Below are 20,430 nucleotides of genomic sequence, written 5' to 3'. Positions count from 1 at the left end.
ATTCTGGTTCTCTCTCTTTCTCTAGGTGGAACTGTAACATTCTGGTTCTCTCTCTAGGTGGAACTGTAACATTCTGGTTCTCTCTCTAGGTAGAACTGTAACATTCTGGTTCTCTCTCTAGGTGGAACTGTAACATTCTGGTTCTCTCTCTCTCTCTCTCTAGGTGGAACTGTAACATTCTGGTTCTCTCTCTCTAGGTGGAACTTTAGCGTGGGGAGCTTTGAGCTGAGGTTTGTTCCCGAAAAACAGCTGACCAGCAACTTCCTGGAGGGAGAGATGGCGAGCGGCGAGGCCATGTGGAAGGAAGAGCAGAGGAGCAGTGGGCAGAAGGTTATCATGGAGGAGACCACAGACAACCACAGACACACGCACACTGACACACCCGGGTCTGGGATACCAGACCTAGTCATCAAGGTCTCTGTTCCTGACTGGAAGGTGATGGCCTTCAGCACCCAGCCTGGAGGAAAGCTGGTCTGGGAACAGCAGGTAATTTATACATCTATAAGAACCTATTAACAGTCCTGGAGGAAAGCTGGTCTGGGAACAGCCTATACCGCCCACTGTTCTTCATCGTCATTACGCTGTTGTTCTAAATGAAATCACCCCTCTTCACTCTCCTCATCATCCAGGTCATTGAAGTCACATGCTCCGGTATGAGTTTCTATCTGGTTTCTGTCTTCCATTCATCCACTGACCACAGAATAGAGTATTTTAATTGGAAGTTTATTGTTACTCTTTTTATTTATTTATTTTTTGCTCAGTAGCCAGAGCAATGCTGCTGCGCGGCTGGTCATGTGTGCTGAATGCATGGACAGCACGTTTTTTTTTTGTGTGTGTGTGGAAAAAGTGACAAAGTGACGTGTCATAGAAACGGCAGAATATGGTCTTTCAGATTGTATATAGAAATCACAATGTTTTACTTGCATGTGACTGAAGGAGGATTTGATAAAGTGATGCTCCTTTCTCTGCATCTATCAATTACAAGATGCAGTTCTCTTCATGTACAATTTCACAACTGATAATATTGTCACTCATCAGATTGTTGTCCATTTCGTCTTGTCCATAGGCTAACTCTCTCTTTAAAATGTGTGATAATCGTTTCCCGTATAGTTCAGGTGTAGTTTCAGTGTGCAGGCTGAGCGGCATCGTTTGTTTCCCGCTCATCAACTTGGATAGAGTCCAGGATATGTTTTGCATTATTCTGAAGGCCCACTGCAACACACAGCGTGTTTTCCTTTCCCTTACAATACATGTGACTAGTAATAGAGTTACAGAAGATACAACAGTCCTGAGGTAGCTTCTTCGTTACACAGTAAAACGTGAAAGAGAATGGTGTCAACGCACAAGGCGCGCTGTCAAATTATATTACCATGAACGCCAACGCTGAGAAATGGGCATAACACCAATTCATCGTTACCCACTATTGTTGTTCTGAATGAAATTGTCTTCTTCACCCTCGTCATTCAGTTAGCTCTGATTTTACAGTACATTACATTGTGAAGTAACTTGCACAGTTATCGTCCATTTGTCATTCAGTGGGCTGACATCGTTTGCCTTCGCTAGATAGAGTCCAAGATATGTTTATTATTATTCTGAAGGTCTACTGCAACACACAGCATGTTTTTGATTTTTCTACAATACATTTGATTATTACCGTAATTTCCGGACTGTAAGCCGCAACTTTTTTTCCCCCACGCTTTGAAGCTCGCGGCTTAAACAATGATGCGGCTAATATATGGATTTTTTTCCCGCTTTAAATTTTTTTGGAAAGGAGATGACTTCAGTGGTTTCAGTGCACAGGAGGAGGAAGATAGTGACCAATGACTTTCTTGGTAGGCTACTGTTTACTGCTAATGATTATTTTTTTGTTACAAGCCGTGTTTCGTTAAAGCCTATTTATTTTTTGTTACAAGCCGTGTTTTGTTAAAGCCTATTTATTTTTGTTACAAGCCGTGTTTCGTTAAAGCCTGTGTAAAGTTCATTTGTTTCAATGTACCGGTTAGGCACCTGCGGCTTATAGACATGTGCGGCTTATTTATGTTCAAAATAATAATTGTTTTTTAAATTCAGTGGGTGCGGCTTATATTCAGGTGCGCTCAATAGTCCGGAAATTACGGTAATAGAGCTCTGGTTCTAGTGTTAGTTTTCCAACCTAGCCTGACTATAGCGGTTCTAGTGTTATTATTCCAACCTAGCCTGACTATAGCGGTTGTAGTGTTAGTTTTCCAACCTAGCCTGACTATAGCGGTTCTAGTGTTATTATTCCAACCTAGCCTGACTATAGCGGTTGTAGTGTTAGTTTTCCAACCTAGCCTGACTATAGCGGTTCTAGTGTTAGTTTTCCAACCTAGCCTGATCCCAGATGTATTTGTTCTGTCTTGAGAACTCCTATGGTCGTTGTCAAAACAGCACAAACCGATCTGTGACCAGGCTATCTCCAAGCTCTCTTTTCAGTGTTCAGCCTAGCGTTAACGCTCGTTTTCCTCCATGTAGTTCTGCACGCCCATAGCCTCTGCCTGGTTGGTTGGCGGAGGGAAGGTAACGGCCATCAGCCTGTTTGATGACACGCCTTACAGCAGTCGTCCTGATGCGGAGGAGCAGCAGGAGGAGGAGGACGAGGACATTATGGAGGCGGCACGTGGAGCTATGGAGTCCAGCGTATACCTGGGTATGTAAACCCTAACCTATGACCCCTAAACCAGACACCATAGGCTTACACAGTCACTACGGGGAGGCACGTGGAGCTACGGAGTCCAGCGTATACCTGGGTAACCAAACACGATAGGTAACAGTCTGATGTCTGTCACAGACACTGTACCGCCAGTCACTATGGGATGGGGGAGCGATTTTAATTGATCTGTTCCTGCAGTAGATCAGAATACACTCTCAAGGTAGACATCATGTTATCAGCTGCTAGCAGACTCACCAGATGGTTCTCAGGGGGATTGACTTTCTCACAAAGCTGGAGATGTTTTTAAATAAGGAAGATGGTGTGTATTGCTGTGTCTCACTGTTACCTGTGATTGGTTGTCAGTGCTAAGCCTCTCCCCCCAGGTCCTGTGATTGGTTGTCAGTGCTAAGCCTCTCCCCCAGGTCCTGTGATTGGTTGTCAGTGCTAAGCCTCTCCCCCCAGGTCCTGTGATTGGTTGTCAGTGCTAAGCCTCTCCCCCCAGGTCCTGTGATTGGTTGTCAGTGCTAAGCCTCTCCCCCCAGGTCCTGTGATTGGTTCTCAGTGCTAAGCCTCTCCCCCCAGGTCCTGTGATTGGTTGTCAGTGCTAAGCCTCTCCCCCAGGTCCTGTGATTGGTTGTCAGTGCTAAGCCTCTCCCCCAAGTCCTGTGATTGGTTGTCAGTGCTAACCTTTTCCCTTCCCAGGTATGTATCAGGGCCAGCTGTACCTGCAGTCGTCCGTCAAGATCTCAGAAAAGTTCCCATCTAAAGCCCTAAACGGGCCCGGACCAGACCCGGACAACATCCCAACCATCAGATGGAAACCCCTCATACGTACGTACTTCTATGAGTCCATCATTACCGTAACTTTAATGACTGAGAGATCCACACTCCATCCATGTTCCCTTAAATAGATAAATAGACTGTTATCTATCTGGAGTGATGTCCAGCCTGCTGTCTGGAGTGATGTCCAGCCTGCTGTCTGGAGTGATGTCCAGCCTGCTGTCTGGAGTGATGTCCAGCCTGCTGTCTGGAGTGATGTCCAGCCTGCTGTCTGTAATGGGTTTTAATGCAGTATCTCTTTCATGCAGATTCTCCATCTCGGACTCCTGTGCTGGTTGGTTCTGATGAGTTTGATAAGTGTCTGAACAACGACAAGTTCTCTCATGAAGAATACAGCAACGGCGCTCTGTCAGTCCTGCAGTACCCGTATGGTAAGAACCTACTGTTATAACATGTTATAACCTCCTATTATACTGTCTGTCCTGCAGTACCCGTATGGTTAGAACCTACTGTTATAACATGTTATAACCTCCTATTATACTGTCTGTCCTGCAGTACCCGTATGGTTAGAACCTACTGTTATAACATGTTATAACCTCCTATTATACTGTCTGTCCTGCAGTACCCGTATGGTTAGAACCTACTGTTATAACATGTTATAACCTCCTATTATACTGTCTGTCCTGCAGTACCCGTATGGTTAGAACCTACTGTTATAACATGTTATAACCTCCTATTATACTGTCTGTCCTGCAGTACCCGTATGGTAAGAACCTACTGTTATAACATGTTATAACCTCCTATTATAATGTCTGTCCTGCAGAACCCGTATGGTTAGAACCTACTGTTATAACATGTTATAATCTCCTATTATACTGTCTGTCCTGCAGTACCCGTATGGTTAGAACCTACTGTTATAACATGTTATAACCTCCTATTATACTGTCTGTCCTGCAGTACCCGTATGGTTAGAACCTACTGTTATAACATGTTATAACCTCCTATTATACTGTCTGTCCTGCAGTACCCGTATGGTAAGAACCTACTGTTATAACCTCCTATTATACTGTCTGTCCTGCAGTACCCGTATGGTAAGAACCTATCGTTATAACATGTTATAACCTCCTATTATACTGTCTGTCCTGCAGTACCTGTATGGTAAGAACCTACTGTTATAACCTCCTATTATACTGTCTGTCCTGCAGTACCCGTATGGTAAGAACCTATCGTTATAACATGTTATAACCTCCTATTATACTGTCTGTCCTGCAGTACCTGTATGGTAAGAACCTACTGTTATAACATGTTATAACCTCCTATTATACTGTCTGTTAGACTAGCTTTTTTGTCATTATTTAACCAGTATAAAATCCTAACCACCTGTTCTTGTTTTACCATGTTGTTAAAAATGACATGGAAATGCATTGTTGTTTTGTTGATTTATAATAGTACAAGTTATTGAGTTGTTGATTTATTCATTGACTGGTTCCTCTCTCTGTTCCCCAGACAACGGGTACTACTTCCCGTACAGTAAGCGTTACCGTGGGCGACGCGGCGTGGCGGAGGTGTCTCTGCTGAAGGATGGCGGTGCGGCGGTAGAGAGGAGGAGGAAGGATCCGGTCCTGTTACTGCCTTGGTGGAAAGAGATCCTAGGGACCATGGTGTTCTGTATCGCTGCTACCACCTATATAGTCAGGAAGTTCTTCCACCCCACTGCCCCGGTCGAATACGTACGGGTACGACCACATCATGTCAGCCACATACAGGAAATTACACGTCTCAGTTTGGTTTTCTTCGTCTGTTTGGTATCTAGTGAATACGACCCTGTGTACATAGAGGTGTGGGGAATGGGCTTCAGAAGTGTGTTTCTGTTGTTGTTTATTGTTGTTTCTGGATCAATGTTTATTAATAATCCCGTCTCTATCCTGATCTCCGTAGCAACGCAAGGAGTCGGAGACTCAGTGTCAGACCGACAGCAAGTATGACCTTGAGGTGGCCGAACCCAAAGAGACTGTTGTCATGGAGATCCGCCCCAGTGAATACGTATCCAGGTATCGTACGGTGTTAACATTAAAACAGACCTGACGACTGATTCACTAAGGCTACGTCCAAAATGGAACCCGACCCAGTATTCATACTGTATAGTAGCTGATAGACCCCCCCCAGTATTCATACTGTATAGTAGCTGATAGCCACCCACAGTATTCATACTGTATAGTAGTTGATAGCCCACCCCCAGTATTCATACTGTATAGTAGCTGATAGACCCCCCCCAGTATTCATACTGTATAGTAGCTGATAGACCCCCCCCCAGTATTCATACTGTATAGTAGCTGATGGCCCCCCCCAGTATTCATACTGTATAGTAGCTGATAGACCCCCCCAGTATTCATACTGTATAGTAGCTGATGGCCCCCCAGTATTCATACTGTATAGTAGCTGATAGACCCCCCCAGTATTCATACTGTATAGTAGCTGATGGCCCCCCAGTATTCATACTGTATAGTAGCTGATAGACCCCCCAGTATTCATACTGTATAGTAGCTGATGGCCCCCCCAGTATTCATACTGTATAGTAGCTGATGGCCCCCCAGTATTCATACTGTATAGTAGCTGATGCCCCCCCCAGTATTCATACTGTATAGTAGCTGATAGACCCCCCCAGTATTCATACTGTATAGTAGCTGATGGCCCCCCCAGTATTCATACTGTATAGTAGCTGATGCCCCCCCCAGTATTCATACTGTATAGTAGCTGATAGCCCACCCACAGTATTCATACTGTATAGTAGTTGATAGCCCACCCCCAGTATTCATACTGTATAGTAGCTGATAGACCCCCCCCCAGTATTCATACTGTATAGTAGCTGATAGACCCCCCAGTATTCATACTGTATAGTAGCTGATAGACCCCCCAGTATTCATACTGTATAGTAGCTGATAGACCCCCCCAGTATTCATACTGTATAGTAGCTGATAGACCCCCCCAGTATTCATACTGTATAGTAGCTGATAGACCCCCCCAGTATTCATACTGTATAGTAGCTGATAGACCCCCCCAGTATTCATACTGTATAGTAGCTGATAGCCCACCCCCAGTATTCATACTGTATAGTAGCTGATAGCCCACCCCCAGTATTCATACTGTATAGTAGCTGATAGCCCACCCCCAGTATTCATACTGTATAGTATGAATATAGTCATCCTGTCTTCTGTTTGTCCGTAAGAACAAGGGTCAAATCTCTGTGTCCATTCGACATTAGAGTCATCCTGTCTTCTGTCCGTCTCCCAGGTACCTGACAGACTTTGAGCCCGTTCAGTGTTTGGGTCGAGGAGGGTTTGGTGTCGTGTTCGAGGCTCGGAACCAGGTGGACGACTGTAACTATGCCATCAAGAGGATACGACTTCCCAACAGGTAACGGCTTCAGCGTTGTCACGAACCCGAGGTACCTGTGTTTTTACTAAACCCACTAGCCTGTGTATTGACCAGCTCTTACCCAACAGAGAGCTAGCCAGGGAGAAGGTGATGAGAGAGGTGAAGGCTCTGGCCAAGCTGGAACATCCAGGGATCATCCGGTACTTCAACGCCTGGCAGGAGAGCCCTCCAGAGGGCTGGCAGGAGGGACAGGACCAGCGCTGGCTGGAGGAGAGGTAGGAACTATTACAGTGTAACACCAGGCAGGAGAGCCCTCCAGAGGGCTGGCAGGAGGGACAGGACCAGCGCTGGCTGGAGGAGAGGTAGGAACCATAATGATGTTACACCAGGTAGGAACTATTACAGTGTAACACCAGGCAGGAGAGCCCCCCCCTAAGGCCTGGCTGGGGGATTTTTTTTTTGTCAGAAATGGACAGCTGTTAATTGAGTGAGAGTCAAACATACAGTTGTAGTGGGAAGTTTACATACACTTAGGTTGGAGTCATTAAAACTCGTTTTTCAACCACTCCACAAATTTCTTGTTAACAAACTATAGTTCTGGCAAGTCGGTTAGGACATCTACTTTGTGCATGACACAAGTAATTTTTCCAACAATTGTTTACAGACAGATTATTTCACTTATAATTCACTGTATCACAATTCCAGTGGGTCAGAAGTTTACATACACTAAGTTGACTGTGCCTTTTAAACAGCTTGGACAATTCCAGAAAATGATTTCATGGCTTTAGAAGCTTCTGATAGGCTAATTGACATCATTTGAGTCAATTGGAGGTGTACCTGTGGATGTATTTCAAGGCCTACCTTCAAACTCAGTGCCTCTTTGCTTGACATGGGGAAATCAAAAGAAATCAGCCAAGACTTCAGAAAAACAATTGTAGACCTCCACAAGTCTGGTTCATCCTTGGGAGCAGTTTCCAAACACCTGAAGGTACCACGTTCATCTGTACAAACAATAGTACGCAAGTATAAACACCATGGGACCACGCAGCCGTCATACCGCTCAGGAAGGATACGTGTTCTGTCTCCTAGAGATGAATGTACTTTGGTGCGAAAAGTGCGAATCAATCCCAGAACAACAGCAAAGGACCTTGAGAAGATGCTGGAGGGAACAGGTACAAAAGTATCTATATCCACAGTAAAACGAGTCCAATATCGACATAACCTGAAAGGCCGCTCAGCAAGGAAGAAGCCACTGCTCCAAAACCGCCATAAAAAAGCCAGACTACGGTTTGCAACTGCACATGGGGACAAAGATCGTACTTTTTGGAGAAATGTCCTCTGGTCTGATGAAATGGAACTGTTTGGCCATAATGACCATCGTTATGTTTGGAGGAAAAAGTGGGAGGCTTGCAAGCCGAAGAACCCCATCCCGAATGTGAAGCACGGGGGGTGCAGCATCATGTTGTGGGGGTGCTTTGCTGCAGGAGGGACTGGTGCACTTCACAAAATATATGGCATCATGAGGATAGGAAGTTAAAGCTTGGTCACAAATGGGTCTTCCAAATGTACAATGACCCCAAGCATACTTCCAAAGTTGTGGCAAAATGGCTTAAGGACAACAAAGTCAAGGTATTGGAGTGGCAATCACAAAGCCCTGACCTCAGTCCTATAGAAAATGTGTGGGCAGAACTGAAAAAGCGTGTGCGAGCAAGGAGTCCTACAAACCTGACTCAGTTACACCAGTTCTGTCAGGAGGAATGGGCCAAAATTCACCCAATTTATTGTGGGAAGTTTGTGGAAGGATACCCGAAATGTTTGACCCAAATTAAACAATTTAAAGGCAATGCTACCAAATACTAATTGAGTGTATGTAAACTTCTGACCCACTGGCAATGTGATGAAATAAATAAAAGCTGAAAGAAATCATTCTCTCTACTATTATTCTGACATTTCACATTCTTAAAATAAAGTGGTGATCCTAACTGACCTAAGACAGGGAATTTTTACTAGGATTAAATGTCAGGAATTGTGAAAAACTGAGTTTAAATGTTATTTGGCTGAGTTGTATGTAAACATCCGACTTCAACTGTATGTTTCTAGAACTCATTGATTCTTGTCTCCATCTTGTTTAATGATGGTTGAAGCCGTTTCCAATTCCTAAAATGTATGAAGTAGGATGATGTCGATCATATTTCCTCTCCTCTCTCTCAGCACTACCGACTGGCCACTGAGCTCCCCCGACCACATGGAGGTGCTGTCTGTCAAAGTGCCCATCTCTTCCGTCTCCAGCCCTGTGAGTTCTGCGTCTGGCTTGGACGGGGCCTTCATGACTGACCACGACCAATCCATGCTCTCCAGATCTGCAGGCGGGGCCATGGGATTTGGCTGCGGGGCTATGGACTTCAGAGTCGGGACTGATCTCCCCTTCCCCCTGCCAATTGGTCAGGACAGTATGATGTCAGAGCTGGATAGCCAACCAGACCCGGAGGCCTCGACTTCTGACACGCCCCACTCCTTTGAGCTATGCCCCCCCCGCGGCCCAAGCGACTGCACCTCATCCTCCTTTGACATCGTGTTCGAGGACTCGGGCTGCGACCGTGACGCCGACCCTGACCCTGAGGTCATGACCCCCTCAGAAGCCTCCGTATTGGCCAATACCCCACTCACTGAGAAGGCTAGCTCCTCCTCCTCCCACACCAGAAGAACCGACCCTTTCCCCGTACCCGTCCCACCCTCCTCCCCCTCCATCCCTCCCTCCTCCTCCTCTCCTCCACGCCCCACCTCCCTCTGCCTGGCCCCAAGCCCCTCCCGGACCCCCCCAACCCTGAGGCCCCAGCCTTCTCCTAAGGTGTACCTGTACATTCAGATGCAGCTGTGTCGTAAAGACACCTTAAAGGATTGGATGTCTCAGAGATGTCTGCCTGAACACAGGGAACGTTCTCAGTGTCTGGGCATATTTCTGCAGATCTCTGAGGCCGTTCACTTCCTCCACAGCAAGGGCCTGATGCACAGAGACCTCAAGGTGAGGACGTACACACACGTAGGAATGAAGATGCACACACACAGACGGACACACAATCCCCAGCCCTACCTTCACCAGTATCTAAAAATTCCCTCTCTCCTCCTCCTTCTCTCTCCTCCTTCTCTCTCCTCCTTCTCTCTCCTCTCTCCTCCTTCTCTCTTCTCTCTCCTCTCTTCTCTCCCTCTCTTCTCTCTCCTCCTTCCTACTCTTCTCTCTCCTCCTTCCCTCGCTCCTCTTTCTCCTCCTTCCCTCTCTCCTCTCCCTTTCATCCTTCTTTCTCTCCTATCTCCTCTCACCTCTCACCTCCTCTCTCCCCCTCCTCTCCTCTCTTCTCCTCCTCTCTCCTTTCTCCCCCTCCTCTCTCCTCCAGCCCTCCAATATCTTCTTCACAGTGGATGATGTGGTGAAGGTTGGAGACTTTGGTCTGGTGACAGCCATGGACCAGGAAGAGGATGAGGATGATTCAGGACCCCTAACTCCCATGCCCAGCTACGCGCGTCACACTGGACAAGTCGGCACCAAACTATACATGAGCCCAGAGCAGGTAAGACTGAACAGACACTACATGACCAACAGTATGTGGACACCTGCTCGTCAAACATCTCATTCCAAAATCATGGGCATTAATATGGAGTTGGTCCCCCTTTGATGCTATAACAGCCTCCACTCCTCTGGGAAGTCATTAATATGGAGTTGGTCCCCCTTTGCTGCTATAATAGCCCCCACTCTTCTGGGAAGGCATTCATATGGAGTTGGTCCCCCCCGTTTGCTGCTATAACAGCCTCCACTCTTCTGGGAAGTCATTAATATGGAGTTGGTCTCCCTTTGCTGCTATAACAGCCTCCACTCTTCTGGGAAGTCATTAATATGGAGTTGGTCCCCTCTTTGCTGCAATAACAGCCTCCACTCTTCTGAGAAGGCTTTCCACTACATGTAGGTACATTGCTGAGGGGACTTGTTTCCATTCAGCCACAAGAGCATTAGTGAGGTTGGGCGTTCGATGGGGTTGAAGTCAGAGCTCTGTGAAGGCCAGTCTTGTTCTTCCACACCGATCTCGACAAACCATTTCTGTATGGACCTCGCTTTGTGCACAGGGGCATTGTCATGCTGAAAGAAGGAAAGGTCCTTCTCCAAATTGTTGCCACAAAGTTAGGAGCACAGAATATTCTAGAATGTCATTGTATGCTGTAGCGTTATGATTTCCCTTCATTGGAACTAAGGGGCCAAGACTGAACCATGAAAAACATCCCCAGACCATTATTCCTCCTCCACCAAACTTTACAATTGGCACTATGCATTGGGGCAGGTAACGTTCTCCTGGCATCCGCCAAACCCAGATTTGTCGGACTGCCAGATGTGGAGCGTGATTCATCACTCCAGAGAACGCGTTTCCACTGCTCCAGAGTCCAATGGCGGCGAGCTTTACACCACTCCAGCCAACGCTTGGCATTGCGCATGGTGATCTTAGGCTTGTGTGCGGCTGCTCGGCCATGGAAACCCATTTCATGAAACTCCCGACGAACAGTTCTTGTGTTGACGTTGCTTCCAGAGGCAGTTAGGAACTCGGTAGTGAGTGTTGCAGCCGAGGACAGACGTGCTACGTGCTTCAGCACTCTGGAAGCAATGTCAGCACAATTACTGTTCGTCTGGAGCTTCATGAAATGGGTTTCCGTGGCCGAGCAGCCGCACACAAGCCTAAGATCACCATGCGCAATGCCAAGAGTCGGCTGGAGTGGTGTAAAGCTCACCGCCATTGGACTCTGGAGCAGTGGAAACGCGTTCTCTGGAGTGGTCCTGTTCTGTGAGCTTGTGTGGCCTACCACTTCGCGGCTGAGCCGTTGTTCCTCCTAGATGTTTCCATTTCACAATAACAGCCCTTACAGTTGACCGGGGCAGCTCTAGCAGGGCAGAAATTTGACAAACTGACTTGTTGGAAAGGTGGCATCCTATGACGGTGCCACGTTGAAAGTCACTGAGCTCTTCAGTAAGGACATTCTACTGCCAATATTTGTCTATGGAGGTTGCATGGCTGTGTGCTCGATTTTATACACCTGTCACGAACAGATGTGACTGAAATAGCCGAATCCACTATTTTTAAGGGGTGTCCACATATTTTTGCATATCCAGTGCCTTTGGAAAGTATTCAGACCCCTTGACTTTTTCCACATTTTGTTACGATGTAGCCTTATTCTAAAATTGATGAAATAAAATAAAAATCATCATCAATCCACACACAATACCCCAAATGACAAAGCGAAAACAGGTTTTTAGAACTTTTTGAAAATGTATATATATTTATTTTACATAAATACCTTATTTACATAAGTATTCAGACCCTTTGCTATGACACTCGAAATTGAGCTCATCCTGTTTCCATTGATCATCCTTGATGTTTCAACAAATTGTCTGGAGTCCACCTGTGGTAAATTCAATTGATTGGACATGATTTGGAAAGGCACACACCTATCTAAACTCAGTGAAAGAAGAAACATCCTCACTGTCAACTGCGTTTATTTTCAGCAAACTTAACATGTGTAAATATTTGTATGAACACAACAAGATTCAACTACTGAGACATAAACTGAACAAGTTCCACAGACATGTGACTAACAGAAATTAAATAATGTGTCCCTGAACAAAAGGGGGGGTCAAAATCAAAAGTAACAGTCAGTATCTGGTGTGGCCACCAGCTGCATTAAGGACTGCAGTGCATCTCCACCTCATGGACTGCACCAGATTTGCCAGTTCTTGCTGTGAGATGTTACCCCACTCTTCCACCAAGGCACCTGCAAGTTCACGGACATTTATGGGGGGAATGGCCCTAGCCCTCACCCTCCGATCCAACAGGTCCCAGACGTACTCAATGGGATTGAGATCCGGGCTCTTCGCTGGCCATGGCAGAACACTGACATTCCTGTCTTGCAGGAAATCACGCACAGAACGAGCAGTATGGCTGGTGGCATTGACATGCTGGAGGGTCATGTCAGGATGAGCCTGCAGGAAGGGTACCACATGAGGGAGGAGGATGTCTTCCTTGTAACGCACAGCGTTGAGATTGCCTGCAATGACAACAAGCTCAGTCCGATGATGCTGTGACACCTCCCCAGACCATGACGGACCCTCCACCTCCAAATCGATCCCACTCCAGAGTACAGGCCTCGGTGTAACGCACATTCCTTCGACGATAAACATGAATCCGACCATCACCCCTGGTGAGACAAAACCGCGACTCGTCAGTGAAGAGCACTTTTTGCCAGTCCTGTCTGGTCTGGCGACGGTGGGTTTGTGCCCATAGAGTTGTTGTTGCCGGTGATGTCTGGTGAGGACCTGCCTTACAACAGGCCTACAAGCCCTCAGTCCAGCCTCTCTCAGCCTATTGTGGACAGTCTGAGCACTAATGGAGGGATTGTGCGTTCCTGGTGTAACTCGGGCAGTTGTTGTTGCCATCCTGTACCTGTCCGACAGGTGTGATGTTTGGATGTACCAATCCTGTGCAGGTGTTGTTACACGTGATCTTCCACTGCGAGGACGATCAGCTGTCCGTCCTGTCTCCCTGTAGTGCTGTCTTAGGCGTCTCACAGTACGGACATTGCAATTTATTGCCCTGGCCACATCTGCAGTCCTCATGCCTCCTTGCAGCATGCCTAAGGCACGTTCACGCAGATGAGCAGGGACCCTGGGCATCTTTCTATTGGTGTTTTTCAGAGTCAGTAGAAAGGCATCTTTAGTGTCCTAAGTTTTCATAACTGTGACCTTAATTGCCTACCGTCTGTAAGCTGTTAGTGTCTTAACGACCGTTCAACAGGTGCATGTTCATTAATTGTTTATGGTTCATTGAACAAGCATGGGAAAGAGTGTTTAAACCCTTTACAATGAAGATCTGTGAAGTTATTTGGATTTTTATAATTTATCTGTGAAATACAGGGTCCTGAAAACGGGACGTTTCTTTTTTTTGCTGAGTTTATATATGGTCCCACTGTCAGAACAAAAACCAAGCCATGAAGTCAAAGGAATTCTCCGTAGAGCTCCGAGGTAGGATTGTGTCGAGGCACAGATCTGGGGAAGTGTACCAAAAAATGTCTGCAGCATTGACGGTCCCCAAGAACACAGTGGCCTCCATCATTCTTAAATGGAAGAAGTTTGGAACCACCAAAACTCTCCCTAGAGCTGGCCGCTCGGCCAAACTGAGCAATCGGGGGAGAAGGGCTTTGGTCAGTGAGGTGACCAAGAACCCAATGGTCACTCTGACAGAGCTCTAGAGTTCCTCTGTGGAGATGGTTGTCCTTCTGGAAGGTTCTCCCATCTCTGCAGAACTCCACCAATCAGGTCATTATGGTAGAGTGGCCAGACGGAAGCCACTCCTCAGTGGAAGGCACATGACAGCCCACTTGGAGTTTGTCAAAAGGCACCTAAAGACTCTCAGACCATGAGAAACAAGATTCTCTGGTCTGATGAAACCAAGATTGAACTTCTTGGCCTGAATACCAAGCGTCGCGTCTGGAGGAAACCACGCACCATCCCTACGGTGAAGCTTGGTGGTGGCAGCATCATGCAGTGGGAATGTTTTTCAGCGGCAGGGACTGGAAGACTAGTCAGGATCGAGGGAAAGATGAATGGAGCAAAGTACAGAGAGATCCTTGATGAAAACCTGCTCCAGAGCGCTCAGGACCTCAGACTGGAGCGAAGGTTCACCTTCCAGCAGGACAATGACCCTAAGCACACAGCAAAGACAACGCAGGAGTGGGTTTGGGACATGTTTCAAATCAAATGAAATCAAAATGTATTTGTCACATGTGCCGAATCCAAAGGTATAGACCTTACAGTGAAATGCTAACTTACAAGCCCTTAACCAACAATGCCGTTTTAAGAAAATACCCCAAAAAAGTAAGAGATAAGAATGTGGAAAAAGTCAAGGGTTCTGAATACTTTCCAAATGCACTGTATCGTGTACGTCTTTAATCACATTCCCAGGATTCCCTGGTTCTTCTTGTTTCATCCTGTCCTGGTTCACCCTGGTGTGGTTCATCCTAGCTCACCCTGTCCTGGTTCGCCCTGGTCTGGTTCATCCTAGCTCACCCTGTCCTGGTTCACCCTGGTCTGGTTCATCATGGTCTGGCTCACCCTGTCCTGGTTCACCCTGGTCTGGTTAAACTTGGCTCACTCTGTCCTGGTTCACCCTGGTCTGGTTCATCCTAGCTCACCCTGTCCTGGTTCACCCTGGTGTGGTTCATCCTAGCTCACCCTGTCCTGGTTCACCCTGGTGTGGTTCATCCTAGCTCACTCTGTCCTGGTTCACCCTGGTCTGGTTCATCCTAGCTCACTCTGTCCTGGTTCACCCTGGTCTGGTTCATCCTAGCTCACTCTGTCCTGGTTCACCCTGGTCTGGTTCATCCTAGCTCACCCTGTCCTGGTTCACCCTGTCCTGGTTCACCCTGGTGTGGTTCATCATGGTCTGGCTCACTCTGTCCTGGTTCATCCTGGTTTAGACTGGTAAATTGTCTGTCTGGTAACTCCTCCTGTTTAGACTCATAGAGCTGTCTAATAGAGATGTAACCAAGATGTCTGTGTCTTAACCGTTACTCTCACAGAGTGGATAATCTACTCTGTTACCCTGAACTGTGTAGTCTTCTAGATTAGAGATGTCTATCTAACTGTAACCATAACCTTGTTCTCTCTCCTCTCCAGTTGTCTGGTGACTTGTACTCTCACAAAGTGGATATCTACTCTCTGGGTCTGATCCTGTTTGAACTGCTCTGTCCCTTCAGGACACAGATGGAGAGAGTCAGAGTGAGTACCACACAATGCTGAGTAGTACTATATAAAACTCACCCGGGTGAGTAGTACTATATAAAAACACACCCGGGTGAGTAGTACTATATAAAAACACACCCGGGTGAGTAGTACTATATAAAAACTCACCAGGGTGAGTAGTACTATATAAAAACACACCCGGGTGAGTAGTACTATATAAAAACTCACCAGGGTGAATCGTACTATATAAAAACTCACCCGGGTGGGTAGTACTATATAAAAACTCACCCGGGTGGGTAGTACTATATAAAAACTCACCAGGGTGAGTAGTACTACAGTACTATCTCATCCAGACTGACTGAAGTTATATGTTGTCTATGGTATCATGTTTATCTCCAGACTCTGACTGAAGTCCGAGGGCTACAGTTTCCTGCTGTCTTCGCCAAGAACAACGTCCAGGAGGTAAGTAGTGTATGTCTGCTGTCTGTCTGACGCCTCCTACTGTCTGATGCTTCCTACTGTCTGTCTGACGCCTCCTACTGTCTCTGCTGTCTGTCTGGCCCCTCCTACTGTCTCTGCTGGCTCTCTGGCGCCTCCTACTGTCTCGTCTGTCTGGCGCCTCCTGCTGTCTCTCTGACACCTCCTACTGTCTGTCTGACGCCTCCTACTGTCTCTGCTGTCTGTCTGGCCCCTCCTACTGTCTCTGCTGTCTGTCTGACGCCTCCTACTGTCTCTGCTGTCTGTCTGGCCCCTCCTACTGTCTCTGCTGTCTGTCTGACCCCTCCTACTGTCTCTGCTGTCTGTCTGGCGCCTCCTACTGTCTCTGCTGTCTGTCTGGCGCCTCCTACTGTCTCTGCTGTCTCTCTGGCGCCTCCTACTGTCTCTCTGGCGCCTCCTACTGTCTCTGCTGTCTGTCTGGTGCCTCCTACTGTCTCTGCTGGCTCTCTGACGCCTCCTACTGTCTGTCTGACGCCTCCTACTGTCTCTGCTGTCTGTCTGGTGCCTCCTACTGTCTCTGCTGTCTGTCTGGCACCTACTGTCTCTGCTGTCTGTCTGGTGCCTCCTACTGTCTGTCTGACGCCTCTTACTGTCTCTCTGGCGCCTCCTACTGTCTCTGCTGTCTCTCTGGCGCCTCCTACTGTCTCTGCTCTCTCTCTGGCGCCTCCTACTGTCTGTCTGGCGCCTCCTACTGTCTCTGCTGGCTCTCTGACGCCACCTACTGTCTCTGCTGGCTCTCTGACGCCACCTACTGTCTGTGCTGTCTCTCTGGCGCCTCCTACTGTCTGTGCTGACTCTCTGACGCCTCCTACTGTCTCTGCTGTCTCTCTGGCGCCTCCTACTGTCTCTGCTGGCGCTCTGATGCCCCCTACTGTCTCTGCTGTCTCTCTGGCGCCTCCTACTGTCTGTGCTGACTCTCTGACGCCTCCTACTGTCTCTGCTGGCGCTCTGGCGCCTCCTACTGTCTCTGCTGGCGCTCTGGCGCCTCCTACTGTCTCTGCTGGCGCTCTGGCGCCTCCTACTGCCTCTGCTGGCTCTCTGGCGCCTCCTACTGTCTGTGCTGGCTCTCTGGCGCCTCCTACTGTCTGTGCTGGCTCTCTGGCAACTCCTACTGTCTGTGCTGGCTCTCTGGCACCTCCTACTGTCTGTGCTGGCTCACTGGCTTGATACAATAATATCATAGATGGAATAAAATACAATCATGGCATAAAATGTACTACTCTTAAGAAATGAATGAGTATTTTATCTGATGAGTTGTGTATGTTTTGATATTGATCAGATCGTAGTGATCAGATTGTAGTGATCAGATCATAGTGTGTGGTGTCATGTACCCTGATGTGTCTCTCCTGCGTACTCTAGCTGGGCATGGTCCGCAGCATGTTGTCCCTGAACCCGGCGGAGCGTCCTGAGGCTGCTGACATCACGGAGGAGCCTCTGTTTCAGGAACTGGAAGTCCCGTGTCGCCTGGCGGTCCGACAACGATCCCGGACATACAGCGCCTCGTCAGCCGGATGGCCTGCGCGCACCTCTATTGCCTCTTCCTGAACACACACGCAAACACACACACACACACACACACACACACACACACACACACACACACACACACACACACACACACACACGCCAGTCACCCCCTGTTCCCCCATTCCCAGTCTAATGCCAGACAGAACCACCTTCTCCCTCTTACACACCACCAAAGAGACCCTGTAGGACATCTCTCTCACATCGTTCCCATCGGTAACCCTTCTACAGTAACCCTTCTACAGTAACCCTTCTCTCACACTGTTTGTTCATTCAATCTCTCCCTCGTGTTGAACCCTGTTGAATCCTGTTGAATCCTGTAACCATATCAACCATATCTAGATGACACCTTGTTCTAACATGAACTGTCCTTAACAACTGGTAACTAGTACTGGTAACTAGTACTGACAACTAGTACTGAGAACTGGAGACTGAGATGCCTGATTTGGGAGAAAAACCCTTTTCCTGTTTGTTCTGTTAAAGGTGATTTAAATGCATTGCTTAGGCCTTAGGAGGTTTGTGAGGTGTTAACTGCCTTGGACCAGGAGACCTGCTCTGAACTCCTCTACTAGAATGAATGAATGAATGGTGCTGGGTCATGTTTCTATAGCATGGTTACGATGGGGATCACAGGGCTGTCCGGGACTAACAAATCCTCACGCTTTTCTTTTTTGTTGTTGTTGTTGTTGTTGTAAATGTAGAAAGTCAAATCTGTTTAAGTTGCTAGCCAGAGCAGGACAATAATTTTCCAAAATGTTCTCCCTGCCAATGTTTTGTAAATAAGTAAAAAAAAAAAAAATGCAAATGATTGTATGTTGTTAAAAAGAGAAGGTGTGGTCACACCTGTGTATATACTGACTGAGACTGTAATACGGTTCCATTGCTTTGTGAATGGCACTGACAGAATGAAGCACTATGATGTCCGATGATGGTAGAGAGATGACAGCTGCACTTTATTGCTAGCTTCAATGTGATCTGATCTCTTAAGCCCGGAGGATACTGTGTCATAGACATTGTTCTTTCTATCTAAGAAATAGAATGGAGAGTCATTTTGTATTTCTAAGATAACTGTCACCTAGTGCCAGATTCAATCCGATCACATTCGGTCCGCTCTGCACGTTTTAAAGGCAATATTCCCATGTTTGCGTAGGCCACATTCACGGAAAACGCTCCGTATGTTTATTTATTTTATTTTTTTAATATTTTTTTTCACCTTTATTTAACCAGGTAGGCCAGTTGAGAACAAGTTCTCATTTACATGTTGTCATCTCATGTTGGCTTGATTAGAACTTGCCTTTAAATGTCAATTGCTCTATAATGCGGATCTCTCCGCAGTCTGTATTTCATTTAGGCCCTGAACAAGAATGAACTGATTCTAAGTTAAGGAGGACCTCCCAACAACATGTTGGACCTGACAGCTTTCATTATGTGATAAACACCATGTTTTCTCCTCTGGACAGGAGAGCAGTGCTTTAGAAAAGTCTTATGAAGTCCTTGTTACTCTTATCACTGATAATTGTAATGTACTATAATTATTGTTTTATCAATTGTGCTTTTTCTAATGATTTTTTGACAGGCTTTTTTTATATATATAATCCTGCAAGCTTTTTTGATTACTGTAAATTTTGTCTTTGACTGAAGAAGCTGATAAATTTACAACAGCAGAGATCTGGTTCTGTTGTGTGGAGATGTTGAGTAGAGATGACAGAGAGTCTGCTGAGGTAGATCTGGTTCTGTTGAGTGGAGATGACTGAGAGTCTGCTGAGGTAGATCTGGTTCTGTTGAGTAGAGATGACAGAGTCTGCTGAGGTAGATCTGGTTCTGTTGAGTAGAGATGACAGAGAGTCTGCTGAGGTAGATCTGGTTCTGTTGAGTGGAGATGTTGAGTAGAGATGACAGAGAGTCTGCTGAGGTTTGGTCAAAATAAAATCACTTATTTTTGATTTTTTTTATAACCCAAACTGGGTTGAACCAAATGGAACCAATAAGGCTGAAACAACAGGGAGGGACCTAGCTGAACTTGTCCAATAAAACTCTGGTTTTCCATTGCAAAACGTTTTGTTACGGTGTGCACTAAGGAATACACCCCTGGTTTAAATGTTCTAGATGTTCTAGAATGTTCTAGACTAGATCAAGTTCTTACAGTTTATAACCTTTTTTCCTTTGACCTACTGTATCCGAGTCCCAGCAAAGGGGGTTGTTTTATTTGTATTCATGTTTTATGGACTATATGAAGGAATTACCGTTCTCTGACTTTACCTTCAAACTCTGAGAACATCTGCGCAAGTACCTAAATTGTATTTCTGTCTGTCTGCAATCGAGAGTATCCAAGACCTTTAGATAATACTGTCATCTCTGCTTTTAGTTCTAGAGGTAGTGTTATAAATGACAACTATAGTTGAATTAGTTTATAAGATAGTTATCTAACGGATATTAAGTTTTTCTGTCTCTTCCACCCTCCTCTCCTTTCTTCTTCTCTCCTCTCTTCTTCTCTCCTCTCTTCTTCTCTCCTCTCTTCTCTCCTCCCTTCTTCTCTCCTCTCTTCTTCTCTCCTCTTCTTCTCTCCTCTCTTCTTCTCTCCTCTCTTCTCTCCTCTCTTCGTCTCTCCTCTTCGTCTCTCCTCTTCTTCTCTCCTCTTCTTCTCTCCTCTTCTTCTCTCCTCTCTTCTTCTCTCCTCTCTTCTTCTCTCCTCTTCTTCTCTCCTCTCTTCTTCTCTTCTCTCCTCTCTTCTTCTCTTCTCTCCTCTTCTTCTCTCCTCTCTTCTTCTCTTCTCTCCTCTTCTTCTCTCCTCTCTTCTTCTCTTCTCTCT

The 20,430-nt window shown here is 46.6% G+C and overlaps 1 protein-coding gene across 2 annotated transcripts in view; it reads left to right on the top strand.

Annotated features, from left to right (window-relative positions):
- The window catches only part of eif2ak3 (eukaryotic translation initiation factor 2-alpha kinase 3), a 54,046-nt gene extending 33,829 nt beyond the window's left edge, over nucleotides 1–20,217 (top strand). For both annotated transcript variants that reach the window (XM_045723807.1, XM_045723806.1), the window contains 13 exons: nucleotides 198–486; nucleotides 2,494–2,668; nucleotides 3,374–3,502; nucleotides 3,760–3,882; nucleotides 4,958–5,187; nucleotides 5,390–5,502; nucleotides 6,743–6,865; nucleotides 6,955–7,101; nucleotides 9,038–9,848; nucleotides 10,219–10,392; nucleotides 15,534–15,635; nucleotides 15,999–16,061; nucleotides 17,457–20,217. In XM_045723807.1, the coding sequence (XP_045579763.1) occupies nucleotides 198–486; nucleotides 2,494–2,668; nucleotides 3,374–3,502; nucleotides 3,760–3,882; nucleotides 4,958–5,187; nucleotides 5,390–5,502; nucleotides 6,743–6,865; nucleotides 6,955–7,101; nucleotides 9,038–9,848; nucleotides 10,219–10,392; nucleotides 15,534–15,635; nucleotides 15,999–16,061; nucleotides 17,457–17,642 (2,665 nt within the window). In that variant the 3' untranslated portion in view covers nucleotides 17,643–20,217. The remainder of the gene's footprint in view (nucleotides 1–197; nucleotides 487–2,493; nucleotides 2,669–3,373; nucleotides 3,503–3,759; nucleotides 3,883–4,957; nucleotides 5,188–5,389; nucleotides 5,503–6,742; nucleotides 6,866–6,954; nucleotides 7,102–9,037; nucleotides 9,849–10,218; nucleotides 10,393–15,533; nucleotides 15,636–15,998; nucleotides 16,062–17,456) is intronic.
- Nucleotides 20,218–20,430: the final 213 nt, after the last annotated feature.

Source organism: Salmo salar, chromosome ssa09, assembly GCF_905237065.1.
Source record: "Salmo salar chromosome ssa09, Ssal_v3.1, whole genome shotgun sequence".
Taxonomy (NCBI): domain Eukaryota; kingdom Metazoa; phylum Chordata; class Actinopteri; order Salmoniformes; family Salmonidae; genus Salmo; species Salmo salar.
Note: the sequence above shows the minus strand (reverse complement) of the source record. Positions and strands in the feature narration are given on the sequence as shown.